Genomic DNA, 13426 nt, shown 5'->3' on the forward strand with positions numbered 1-13426 from the left:
TTAGTAGTCAACTACAAACTCAAAACTGAGCATCGTATTCAATTCGATTGAAATCGATATTCTATTATTGCCGTAAATAAAGAGAGTGATAGTGTGTCAATAATGTACATTGTATTGCAGCTGGATTTTACATGCATTCTTTTATATCAATTTTTTCTCAAAGAGTTGAATATGATCAAAATTTTTACTCAGGATTTCAAATTTTTACCCGCAAATTGCAGTTAAACATATCCACAGCAAAATACCGGTCCTCACTAATTAGTGTATTTAATTTCCAGTTAGTGTATTTAAGATAAAACCTGACAACAAATAAAATTTTCTTGCAATAGAAATATCATATGGGATACTGATATGGTAGGCCGCAACCGCCACAACGTGGAGCTGCTACGCGTAGCTGACTTTTTGCTCCGTGGAGCCAAATTGACCAATCATGATCATGTTAGAGTTTTTCATTACTCGGAGGTAAAACTGACTAATTAAGTACGACTTACTCATTACGTGAAGCGAATTTATTCATTAAGAATTTGCCAGACGAGCGTCACGTAGTTGCAAGATATCCTCGGTCACGAAAGTTATGATTCAAAAAGTAGTTTATGAAAAGTACGAACTGACTTATTATTAAGATGGACATGCACTCATAAGAAACTCATATAGTATTGTACATAACTATATAGCTAGGCAGAGTGGTGGTAAACTATGCACACAGTTCTGCGATCTGATGCAGTGTATCGCCGGGAGCTAATTTGTATAACTTGCGCGGTGTCCCTGCGGAATTCGACCTTCAGCAAACTGCAAACCAGTTCGGATTTACTTTATATACTAGTAGTAGGCCATACATACTGTAGTTACTGTCCGTTTTCCTATACACAATACTCAGTGCGCTCACCATTGACGCGTGACCTCTACAAATAGTGTATGTTAGAAGTATAGGCCATTGCCTAGTTGACGTCACTACTGTGTAAAAAATAACCGGCCAATATTTAAAGTATTCTCTGAAATTATAGAAAATATAGTTTTGCAACATGTCCTAAATTTTTAGCTAATTTAGGTGTTTGGAAATATTGGTACTTTTGTACCAAAAATATGAAGAAATTATTTCTAAACCGTGTTAAGTCATTAAGCTTCTCATTTTCAAGAACGCTGGTTAACAATAAGCAGACTATTGTCTCATTTCGTAAACAAAAGCCCACAGTATTGTTACCTTGCGTTCGCTTTATAATCGTTCACCCAACTGAAACTATAATACCAGCTCATTGCTCATTGCACAGGTAAAACAGACACAAGTGCAGTGTGTATTTAACCAGAGAAGATCTGATGTAACATAGTTGAGCCGTTTTCATTGAGTGCTATCTTGGTTTAATAGCTTTTAATAGGGTTTAAGTCCTTCAAAGGTCGTGGTGAGTTCTACTGTAGACATGACTGCATCATGATTATTGTTAAGTCAACAACATTCAACAATATGATCACCGTGATAGTATGAGAGTATCAGTACCGTGGGTGTCAGTGATCCTGGCCTGACACAGTAGACAAACAAACAAACAAACACGCCACACACATGACACATGCATGCAAGGTAACATTGACTATACACTAATCAAACAATGGTATTGATCCTGTACAACTGGTCGTGGTTTATTTACAATCGATTCATTTAAAATCCCCATAGTAAACATTAATTTTGGCAAGAGTTTTCTCTCTCTGGAACGAGGATGCATCCACTGGCTCCGCGTAATGAAAAGATCAAACATGATTGGTCAATTTAGCTCCGCGAAGCGAAAAGTAAGCTACGCGTAGCAGCTCCACGTTGTGGCGGTTACGGCCAGCCATATATTGATCATGCGAAAATCGTAAAACATAGAATAGAAACAGTGTGGCAGGCGCTCAAAATCTCAAATTGTATGCTTAGCCTGAGTTGCACGGCCTATCTCGAATAAAATCACCATGCGTAGTTGTTGAAAAACGTGAGGATTCATCGTACTATCACGGCAATTTTTAACACGAAGATATAGGGATGATGACGGTGTGCGCCATGATGACATGATTTTATTAGTCGTTTTATATATCACCTATACCGTGTGTCATAATTCCAATATTTGTAATTTTATATAAGAACTAATATTTTGCATCATAAATGCGCAGTCCATATGCACAAACGAATACTAATCTTCAAGATATTTTTAGCTTTAGAAGACTTAAGTAACATGTCACTAAGCAGGTCATAGGTGCTGGCCTTGTCCTATTGTACTTGTTCATTTGTGTATGGAGAGCTCACTGACCTGAATAGAGGTCAATGGGAGAGCTTCTTTACAAGACACAACACCATCGGTTTCAGGGCGTAGTTCATTGAACTCAACGGGCTGTTATTTGAAGTGCTTTTATGTTATTGCAAAACGGATCGTGGCGAAAGCTAATAAATAATTCATACCAGGGTTTAATTGATCCTGGGATGCGGACATTTTATTATTCGCAAACCACCGGGATTCGATATAGGTTTGCGTTGTAAATAAACATGTGAATAAGAGTGTCATCCCCCTGGTTATATGATCAATGGTCTGATCTACTTGGGTTCGATCCTTTTAAGAAAAGAAAAAATAGCTGATCATTTATAATGCATAAATGAGTCTGTTTATAGTGAGCCAGATTATACGATATTTAGCGTATAAGTACATCTTATACGGTATTGATCGCCACTACAAACAGACCAATAGCGCTATTTGTCGCACATATTATACGGAACTGACATCCTTCAAAATCGATGGATATTGCAGTATATTCATTCCGTATACGGCCACTATAAACAGACATGGATTAACAATACCGTTATTCAAGGAAGTGGAGCAAGATTATATAACTCTACGAGTTCATATTTGTCAGTGTAATAACACATCAATTAAAAATATGGTACGGTACTATAGCAATAATGTTAAAAAGTAGGCCGGCATCGTTTCGACGGCAAACTATTTGAAACTGGCACCATATTTGTATTTCCCACATTGCATTGCGGTGACCTCGAACACGCTGAGTTCAACCACCTCGGATTCAGAATAGCGCTATTGGTCGCCACTATAAACAGTCGAGATAACGGATAAGTGACATTCCAGCCTAATCCCATATGCGTATAAGGATACCGTATAAATACCGTACACCACTATAAACACGCTCAATGAATAAAGTAATGTAGTTACACAATTTGAAACATTGAGGCCGTTCTATTTTTCAAAAGGTCATTTAACTGTTAAATGTAATGGACTATATCACGCATTGATAGGTAGCAAGTGGAGCAAATTTTGTCAGCGGTTTTTGTTGCCGTTTGTTCGCAGTGCCTATTTATCTATTAAAATTAAATATAAAAAATTCACAATATTCGTTCTTAAAATGGGGATAAAATCCAAAAACATTTCTTGACCCTTCTTCTCATAAAAGTGGGGGGCAGACATCAAGATTCGAACAAGTACCATTCACATTCAAGACGCACCATCTACCGACTGAGCTAACGGGTCAGACAATAGAAGGGTGTAATTTTGAACTGAAGAATATTAAAAAAATATGAAGAAATTACAATGTTATAAAAAGATTTACCAAAATGAGGGATAACGTATGAATCGATTAAGTCCAATGGCACTTTGAGAAAGAATACCTGAAGAAACCCCAAAACATTTGCTGCTCTAGCAACTAACCTAGTGACCTAAAGTATTGGGTCATGTCACGATATTTTTTTCTGAGGCATTATGTCCAGGTTGCTCAATTTAACATACACGTATCCTTAATGCTGTTGAGATTTTACAAGGATGGCGCTCTCACATTTCTAAGAATCCAAAAGCGCCATTAGGCGAACGTTTACGGTATGACAAAACAGGCGAAAATAGTAACTTTTTGCACAAGATTTGCAATTTAAAGGGAATTGGCAATTGTTCATTCTAATGATGCAAGTATATATTACTAGGACCATTGGGGTGCCACAAATGGCACGTGAAAATGTCACGTGTTTTTCACTAAAAATGCTTCTCCTTCCTCACATTAAATAGCAGCGTGACGTCACTTGCACACATGCATCGTCTATAGGCAGTGTCTAAAAATTGAACACAGAATTAGGGTCAAAGGTCATTTAGGTAACCAAATACCTTCAAAATGCTGCTGCTCCCGCAAATTACATAGTACAATGTTGTCATCACCATGAACCATAGGCTGGTGGTACAAATGTCACATGAACAACTACATAGGTCATAAAGATACCAACTTCACTGGCTAAGGGCTGTGCTCTGTGAGCACAATGTCTAGTTTACACTTTCGCTGGGATCACTGAACATGCTGAATGAGACTTTAATGGAAAACCATTTCGCCATGTGACTAGGCAAAGGGAAACCTGTGTAGACAGCTTCATCAGTTCTCTAGACCCCATTGATAACTCATCAGTTCCCAAGAGCCCCTTTTTTGACAGGCTAATTATTATGCTTTGTGGGATTATTTTGCTATAAGGAGGTGGAGCATGAGTGGAGGTTTCAGTGGAGTTATGGTGTTTGTGGGATGAGAAAGGGTTGAGTTGGGGATGAAATATTGTGCTATACGTTCAATTATGTTTTGAGGGATTGTTTTGCTATGTGTGGGAGGGTTTCAATGGAATTGGGGGTCCTTGTGGGATGAGAAAGTTTAAGTTGGGGACAAAATGGGTTTGAGGAGACGAGTGTTATTGATGTGATTCTTTTAAATTTTCAATAATTTCCACATTTATACATGTTTGCAATAACCTGTTTCTCAATCATTTTTCGATGTTTTATTTTAAAAACATTCATTATTTTGTAAATTTATTGATGTGAATATGCAATTTGAATATGTTTCATAATATAACTTCCATGTAATTCAGTATCTTGCTGCAAAATGGTTTGAATAAATATGAATTAAAAAAAAAGAAGAAAAAGATGTATTGTTACCTAGGCAACATAGCTGTTTTTCCTACCAAATATACTAGATAGTGCATATTATATACTTCATTAATATATTCTTGTTTATTGATTGGTCAAAAGTGGATCACATGACCAAAAATAGTTCTACCATCAGTACTCCTATCCGTAAATAGTGCTTCTGAGCCGTAAATAGTATTTTCAATGTCCCGGATGAGCCGTAAATAGTACCTCCAAGCCGTAAATAGTACTTTTGACCATGCCTTCCGCGCAGAGCTTCCGCGTGTGCGCATTCGATGCGACGGAACAGTTCACGCACGCGAAACTGCCATAGCGTGATTTCGCGCTGCTGTAATTGGTTAGCCCGATTTTAGCCTATTCGATTTTTTTGAAGGGCAAAATATAGGTTGTGCTTAAATTGGTCGTGCTGTTCACTCATGATAGAAGCTGGAGAGTCAAAACGTCAAATAATTCTTTTAACCAATCAATGAACAAAGAACACATTAATGAAGTATATAAAACAAATATATACTGCCTTTATTCGAAGTTCCGGTTAAAACTATGGTCCCTCGTTGAGATCAATTAATACTATTTTACTTCGGGACTGCGCCCCTCAGGAAAAGAGTAATATTGATCTCTCGGGCCCATAGTTTTAACCAGAACCTCTCATGGCAGTATATATTTGTATACTATTCTCTTCTTAATTGCTATTACAAGACGTCAAATTTGAGACCATTTTCATCAAAAATCGGACCCATCTGTAGTCCAAATTTTGAACTTCGATCTTTTTGCTCGTAACTCTGGAACTATAGGTTGTAGATAGGTAAAACTATACATTTTCTGAATCCTTATGACCTGAGAAAGATTTTGCAACTAGTTTGAAGAATATTTGAGGAACTGCATAAACTTTGACCCAGGAATTCTATGATTGCAGAAAGGGCTAACGTATTTTCCTAAGTGATCCATAAGGAGAGTATTATGACAATCATGTCGCTTGTATCACCTTGGGCTCAATTATGACACCAAAATTGATTAACTGCAGCATTAATGTTGCAATGCTTATGGCCAATGAATCATATCTTTGAATCATAAATCAAGACCCCCCTAACAAGTTTTTGTGAACGGTCCCTTAGGAGAGCGGGCTGATACCAGAGAAAATTACTGTCACGGCAAGTCACAGTTCATTCGGGTATGTTGAGGGAATCCCGGTATCGAAAATATAAATAATTATAGACGCAGCAAAAAAAACCACTATAATACACACACAAAAACAAGACAACGACAACAAAAAATCAAACAAATAAATAAAATTAAAAAGCAATTAACAACATTGAGATACATTGAGAATTTGCTGGTTCACTGCATTTCCTTTTCCTAATCTTTGAACAAGTTCATTTGGAATAATAGATTTTTGAACAAGTTCATTTGGAATGTTAGATTCAACTGTTAACACAATTCTTTTTGTGTAGGCCTAATTCAATGCAAAACGTAGGTATTTACTCACATTTTTTAGTGACGTTTCACCACTTCGCTAGTGGTTTCATCAGCAGCTTCATCTTGTTGAAGCTGCTGTACAGAAAGTAGGACTAGGAATGAATGCCAAGAAGACCAAGGCAATGCTGTACAAGGAAACTCCGTCTTCAATAAAAACACTGAACGGAAGCGAATTGGAGATAGTGCATGACTTCAAATATCTAGGTACATGGACTGCCAGTACTAGTGAGAAGGACTTTAACATCAGAAAGGCACTTGCTTGGAAAGCATGCAACAGCATGGACAAGATCTGGAAAAGTAATCTGCCAAGAGCTCTAAAGATCAGGTTATTTACCACCACTGTAAAATCGGTACTAACATATGGCGCTGAAACATGGACAATAACAACCAAAATGAGAAAAGCTATGGATGGCTGCTATACCCGTCTCTTGCCTAGGCACTAGATATCTCAAACACACACCACCAACAAAGAACTGTATGGGAATCTGTTACCAATCTCTGAGAGGCTCAGGATTAGAAGGTTAAAGTTTGCAGGGCACTGTGCAAGAAGCGAAGAGGAAGCAGCTTTAATTGTTGTTCTTATGTGGCAGCCCAAACATGGAAAGCGAACAAGAAGTCCACCCAAGAAGGATTATATCAAGATGTTGGCAGATGATCGGGATTAACAGGACCAGACATCAAAAATTGTATGCTAGGCAGAGCAGTTTGGAGAGCCATTATGTGAGTCCGACTACAAGAGTCGACCCAAGCAAGCAAGCAAGCAAGCAAGCAAGCAAGCAAGCAAGCAAGCAAGCAAGCATCAGAGTAGCAACTCATCACATCTGACAGTTCCTTTTATATGTGACAGGAACCGCCGTTGAGAGCGTGATGAGTTGGTCAAAGATATTATTAGTGAATAGTCCAATTTTTGCCTTAGTACGGTTGCGTATTTTAGCTATTCAGGTTAAATTTATCGCCAACGTTTCGGCATCGCCATGGGTAGTCCCCTCAACCCTCTCGCTTGCATTATCTTTATGGGGTGGCTTGAGGAGAAAGCTATTTCCACAGTTCCGGAAAGCTGTCGCCCCTGAAAAAGACTGTTGATGATGTTTTGGAAATAGGCCTATGTACGCAAAGGACAAGTTGCCAATCTAACTGATCATTTAAACACCATTGATCCTACCAACAGTGTCAAATTCACTTACGAGCAAGAGCAAGAGGGTTCTATTCCTTTTCTAGATACTCTAGCATCTTTAGAAAGAAAACAAACACTGATCAAATATCTTCAGCTTTCCACCGGTCTTTGACTAATTGAGATTGTGAATACTCCTTCGCCTCCCTGTTCGCTTCCGAACATAGGCCTCCAAAGGAGGCCCACGCTCTCAAAGGCGGTTCCTGTCGCCTGTAAAAGGAAACTGTCAGATGTGATGAGTTGTCAGTCTGATTAAACCACTAGTTTATGTAGTGGTGAAACGTTACTTAAGATGAGTAAACACCTACTAGTACGTTTTGTATTGGAATTGCACAAACAGAACTACGTTATTAAACTGCTGTTTTTCCTGTTATTTTGTTCTTTGATAAACCAAATAAACAGAGGATTCAGTGATTTGTCTGTTTACTAAAAGCTCTATTTTTAATACCATGTTTACGGTAAACCGAAGGATACAAAATAAGCACTTGGAAGCTACCATGTACCTGCGACCGCGTTGAGGAACCCAGCAGCAAACACAAAAATGTTTTTAAAACTTTGGGTTTTGGTTTAGATAAAAACGTTTTAATAGCTGTCGGGTTATATAAAGGCCATGGAAACGTTTGTAAAATATTTTTTGTAAACAGTTTTTGACAAATATTTTGTCAACACTTTAATAACATTATGTTAGAATATGGCAGTTGCTTATCAACAAATGTTTTTGAATGTTATGAAAACATTTTATACCCTTTATATGACCTTTATATAACCCGACATTTTCTGGCAACCTTTTCTAACCTTTTGCGAACGAAGTCGAAAACGTTTTGTGTTTGCTGGGAATGGTCTGAAATCTGAGTCTTTCAACGAACATCGGTGCAACGAGCTACATGGATGGACGTACTGAAATCTTCTCTGGGTATACGTTAAAAAACTTCATGTAAATTACATAAATGTGTTCTTTATGATTTAATTTGACAGTAGTATCCCGGTACAGATTGAAATAACGTTGAGATGGTTTAATTATAAGTAACGGTTGTTTGATCATTTTCATCAAAAATCGGACCCATCTGTAGTCCAAATTTTGAACTTCGATCTCTTTGCTCGTAACTCTGGAACTATAGGTTGTAGATAGGTAAAACTATACATTTTCTGAATCCTTATGACCTGAGAAAGATTTTGCAAATAGTTTGAAGAATATTTGAGCAACTGCATAAACTTTGACCCAGGAATTCTATGATTGCAGAAAGGGCTAACGTATTTTCCTAAGTTATCCATAAGGAGAGTATTATGACAATCATGTCGCTTGTATCACCTTGGGCTCAATTATGACACCAAAATTGATTAACTGCAGCATTAATGTTGCAATGCTTATGGCCAATGAATCATATCTTTGAATCATAAATCAAGACCCCCTAACAAGTTTTTGTGAACGGTCCCTTAGGAGAGCGGGCTGATACCAGAGAAAATTACTGTCACGGCAAGTCACAGTTCATCCCGGTATCGAAAATATAAATAATTATAGACGCAGCAAAAAAACCCACTATAATACACACACAAAAACAAGACAACGACAACAAAAAATCAAACAAATAAATAAAATTAAAAAGCAATTAACAACATTGAGATACATTGAGAATTTGCTTTGAACAAGTTCATTTGGAATAATAGATTTTTGAACAAGTTCATTTGGAATGTTAGATTCAACTGTTAACACAATTCTTTGTGTGTAGGCCTAATTCCAATGCAAAACGTAGGTATTTACTGAGTCTTTCAACGAACATCGGTGCAACGAGCTACATGGATGGACGTACTGAAATCTTCTCTGGGTATACGTTAAAAAATTTCATGTAAATTACATAAATGTGTTCTTTATGATTTAATTTGACAGTAGTATCCCGGTAGTAGTAGGCATATACAGATTGAAATAACGTTGAGATAGTTTAATTATAAGTAACGGTTGTTTGATCATTTATCAAATTTTCTAACAAAACATTATATAGACCTAATGTTGAATTCTAGACCTGGACAATACCAACAACTATCACACAAATATGTACATATATTTCCAGCTCTCTTTAACAAAGATTTTCGTCTCTTTTGAAACTTATTCATCCTTTTCTGCTTGAATGTATCCAAGTAATATAAGTTGCTCCTAACATTTCATGATAAAAAGTTTTTTGAAAATTTCGTTGCTATTTGTTACTCTTTTGCTGATAATGTTGTAATGGAATTATACCAGTAGTCCGGCCGCAAACACGATATTATTTGGGTTAGATGGTTTTGGCAGTGAAAGTTTGTTTTTGCAGATTATTGATCTTTGAGTGTTGTAGAATAAGATTCGAGGGGGGTGTAAATCGCCACCTTGCAGGGGCGGATTTAGGGGGCGCGCCCCTCTATTTTTGACTAGCAAAGGGCGCCGGTAACTTAAAAATACAAAAATTGTAAGAAATTTAAAAAAAAGGAACAAATTCGGCCATGAACAGCAAACAATGGGCCAAAACCGTTGAGTTTTCGAGGGGGTAACCCCCTTTAACACATTTTTTTCGTCGTCGACCAAAAGGCGCCCCCTTTATCAAAAATTCCTGGATCCGACCCTGCCTTGTAAACATGGTAAAGATGAAAACACGCAGATGATGGTGGATGCGATATCGCTATTTTGACGTCGCCATTGGATTAACACATAATCATGAAATCTTCACAAACAATTCTAAATTTGTTATGTGGTGTCAAAGCAAAATTATCTTACTCTAAAACCGTTGGGGTTCTGCAAAGTACCCCACTGCAAGTATGTTAATTGTCCATTTATAATCGCTAACCGTGTATTGTGAATGGGGCTGTCAGCCCTGTATCTTCGACAGCCTCGTACGTCCGCGTTGCGTGTCCTATGCCGCCTGAAAACACGATTAAAGATAAATAGCGCCACCAGTGTTCACAATTTCTTTAAAATGATGTAGTTTTTATGCTATCAAACAAGTGTGAAGTTAGGCTGTATGATCTTAAACATTTCTTTCATGAGTTTGAAGGATCTTTTCTTATTTTGTCAAATATCGTATAAAACTCTTGTGTATACGTTAGTTGAACACATTAATAGTGGGCGGTGCGTGACTCTTCCTATATTTCTTATCTTTCGTAAAAAACGCTCAAGGTGGATGGGTCATCTGTGTTTATAACGTTTGATTGCAATAACCAAATTCCGCCAAATAAAGTATTTCTAGCTTTTTACAGCAGTGCGTTTTAGGTTTTGACCCCGGTGGAATGCAAAAATCTGACAATTATTTACTTTTTGCTATATAATACTTTTTAGGGAACAACCCAAAAGATTAACGAAGTCCTCCTAAACTAGTTTCGTTTTTGGCCGATCCATCACTTCCAGCTTGCCAGAGATGTAATCTTGAAGTGTTGAAAATTACATTCAGACCGATATTTTTATAATAAACTAAATGAAGACCCCCTACAAAAACGAAACTAGTTTCGATTATAAGACAACGTCTATTTTTTTGGCCGATCCCTTAGGCTTACCTCACTTGATACTAGACAGCAGAAACGAGAAACGAAACGAGAAAACCGTTGTTTTCTGAAGACCATCGTGGTTTTATTTCGGCGTTCTTTTTGAATATATTTTCATTGCCTTTCTTTTAAATTGCAATATTTCATCTATTATGTATTTAATTTAGGGGTTGCAACTTCTTACGCCAATGCTTACGTGTACGCCAGGTGAACAGTCAAAACCAGTCACAGTATTATTTTCACTTGACTTACATGGCGTACGAGTACAACTAAGCATATTAGCGTTCAGAAGTCGAAACCTGTCAACAAACGTCATCTCGATCGGCTTTTTGAAGCGAGAGCAGAAATTATGATATTGACTTTTTCCTTGTAATCAGGTTTTACAACATTTTGTTATGTTTATAGTTCTCACACAAGTTTGGTGACTCTTTATGAATTAAGACGCAATATAAACCTGGTCGACGGCTCCATTACATTCTGTGCGGATTTGGGTCTGAAGAAAAGAAAGTAAAATAGAAGACGTGTATATTAAAGATTACTTTATAAGGGTCTCTGATAAGGTATAAGGAATTAGGACTGCCCGATTTCATCACATTTTCTACGTTGTTGAATGACATTGATCCCCACACCCCCGTCCCGGTCGCGATATTTTTTCGTACCGATTATGATGTACGAAAAAAATATTGTACCATTTTTTTTCAAGTTCAAGTTAAAGGAGGGCGCCCTAACTCATCAGATGGTAGACTTCTCCGTAGTCCACTTCCCCATTTTGCATACTCTGGCTATTACATTTAAGCATAAAACTCTGATTTATATTGATTTGTGTGCAACTGATAGATTTTCACATCTGTATCTGATCTTTTCAGTCACCGCACTCCCTCTGTTTCGCTATCAATAAACTGGTAGATTCCAAAATCCGAATTGTTCAGTATTAAAGTGAGCCATTATAATTATGCAAGATAATGTTGCATTCAATTACTTTTATTGTCACTAATCATCTGATATTCTTAATTCTTTATGACCATTTTACTATTGAATACTTTAATTTTAATAAACATCAGTATAATTTTGAGTTCAACGAAATGGGTTCATCATGACTAATAATAATATATTTTTAATAAAATTCGACTATGGCATAGTCTAATCAGATGCTGATGTCGTGCAGTGGTTGATGCTCTTGATTTTACCCAAGGTTTGGCGGTTTATGTGTAGAAGGACTATTTCAGCCTTAAATTTGTTGTTTATGATAGATCAAGGGACATTTTGGTGCTTATTATGAGTTCGCCTAAGCATCCTAAAGATTCTGATCAAGGAATACTACCATGTCTGATGCGCGAAGCCCAGCGAAAAAGAAACCAAAGACATCGACAGGCAGTAAATCATCAGAGGTCAGAGGTCAAGCTCAAGAGGTAAACAACATGGCATCTTCTGGCGCAGCGAAGAAAGCTTTGAACTTGGAGGATGAAGGTCCTCCGAAGTGGTTTAAAACATTAGTGACTTTGAAAACAGATTAGAACATCGCTTAATTGTCTGAAGGTTTGTCTGTTTGTCTGAGGCCGTCGTATACGGGGCTCAAACTCGGCACAGCCATTTCAGAGGGAGTATGTAAATTAAATGGAACAGCCTATTTTGTGGCCATTTCAGAGGGAGTATGTAAATTAAATGGAACAGCCAATGGGTATGTAATTTAGCTGGAACAGCCTTAACGTTTATGTCATCTTCTCTGTGGATCTGACTGTTTAATCCTACGTGCATGGGGTGGGGTGGGTGTTAGTAACAATTTAATTCTCAGATAAAATCTGTGTACAATCTCTGAGCCCTGATGCTGCTTTATTTAATGAGAAACGGCCGGCCATTTGTTTTAACATTTGGGGTCCTGGGCCCATAATATTTGACTTATGCATATATGAGACTCATGTACATATGTAAGTGCTATCAGTAGACTCAAGCTTGGTACTGTAGCTGCTTTATTTACTGAGCAACGGCCGGCCTTATGTTTTAGCGTTTGGGGCCCTGGGCCCATATTATGATATAAAATTGGATCGATTGAGCCCATATTTATTGGACGAGCTACGAGACGTAGTAGAGTCCAATATTTTAAAACTCATAGCGAGACCAATAAATATTGGGCGTAAAGCATCCAATTTTATGTTTTGGATCCAATATTTTTACACACTTGGATTCAACAAAACATAATAATGTGACATAATGGGGCTCATATGTACTATTTTTACTGTATAATTCTCAGGTGCAATCTCAAAATTCTGTGTACAAATCTGAGCCTTGAAGCTGCTTTATTTCATGAGAAACGGTCGGCCCTTTGTTTTAACATTTGGGGCCATGGGGCCCATAATATTTG

The 13426-nt window shown here is 37.4% G+C and overlaps 2 protein-coding genes across 2 annotated transcripts in view; one reads left to right on the forward strand and one right to left on the reverse strand.

Annotated features, from left to right (window-relative positions):
- Nucleotides 1-6490: 6490 nt before the first annotated feature.
- Nucleotides 6491-6835, forward strand: LOC140154362 (uncharacterized). Its single transcript, XM_072176927.1, has one exon. The coding sequence runs from the start codon at nucleotides 6491-6493 to the stop codon at nucleotides 6833-6835; it is 345 nt and encodes a 114-aa protein (XP_072033028.1).
- Nucleotides 6836-11140: 4305 nt separating this feature from the next.
- The window catches only part of LOC140154363 (aqualysin-1-like), a 34735-nt gene continuing 32449 nt past the window's right edge, over nucleotides 11141-13426 (reverse strand). Inside the window, exon 9 of the mRNA XM_072176929.1 lies at nucleotides 11141-11560. Within this exon, the coding sequence (XP_072033030.1) occupies nucleotides 11538-11560 (23 nt within the window). The 3' untranslated portion in view covers nucleotides 11141-11537. The remainder of the gene's footprint in view (nucleotides 11561-13426) is intronic.

Source organism: Amphiura filiformis, chromosome 6 (genome assembly GCF_039555335.1).
Source record: "Amphiura filiformis chromosome 6, Afil_fr2py, whole genome shotgun sequence".
NCBI classification, from domain to species: Eukaryota; Metazoa; Echinodermata; class Ophiuroidea; order Amphilepidida; family Amphiuridae; genus Amphiura; species Amphiura filiformis.

Excerpts from the sequence above, each read along its gene's own strand:
- LOC140154362 (XM_072176927.1), top strand. The coding sequence starts at position 6,491 with ATGAATGCCAAGAAGACCAAGGCAATGCTGTACAAGGAAACTCCGTCT.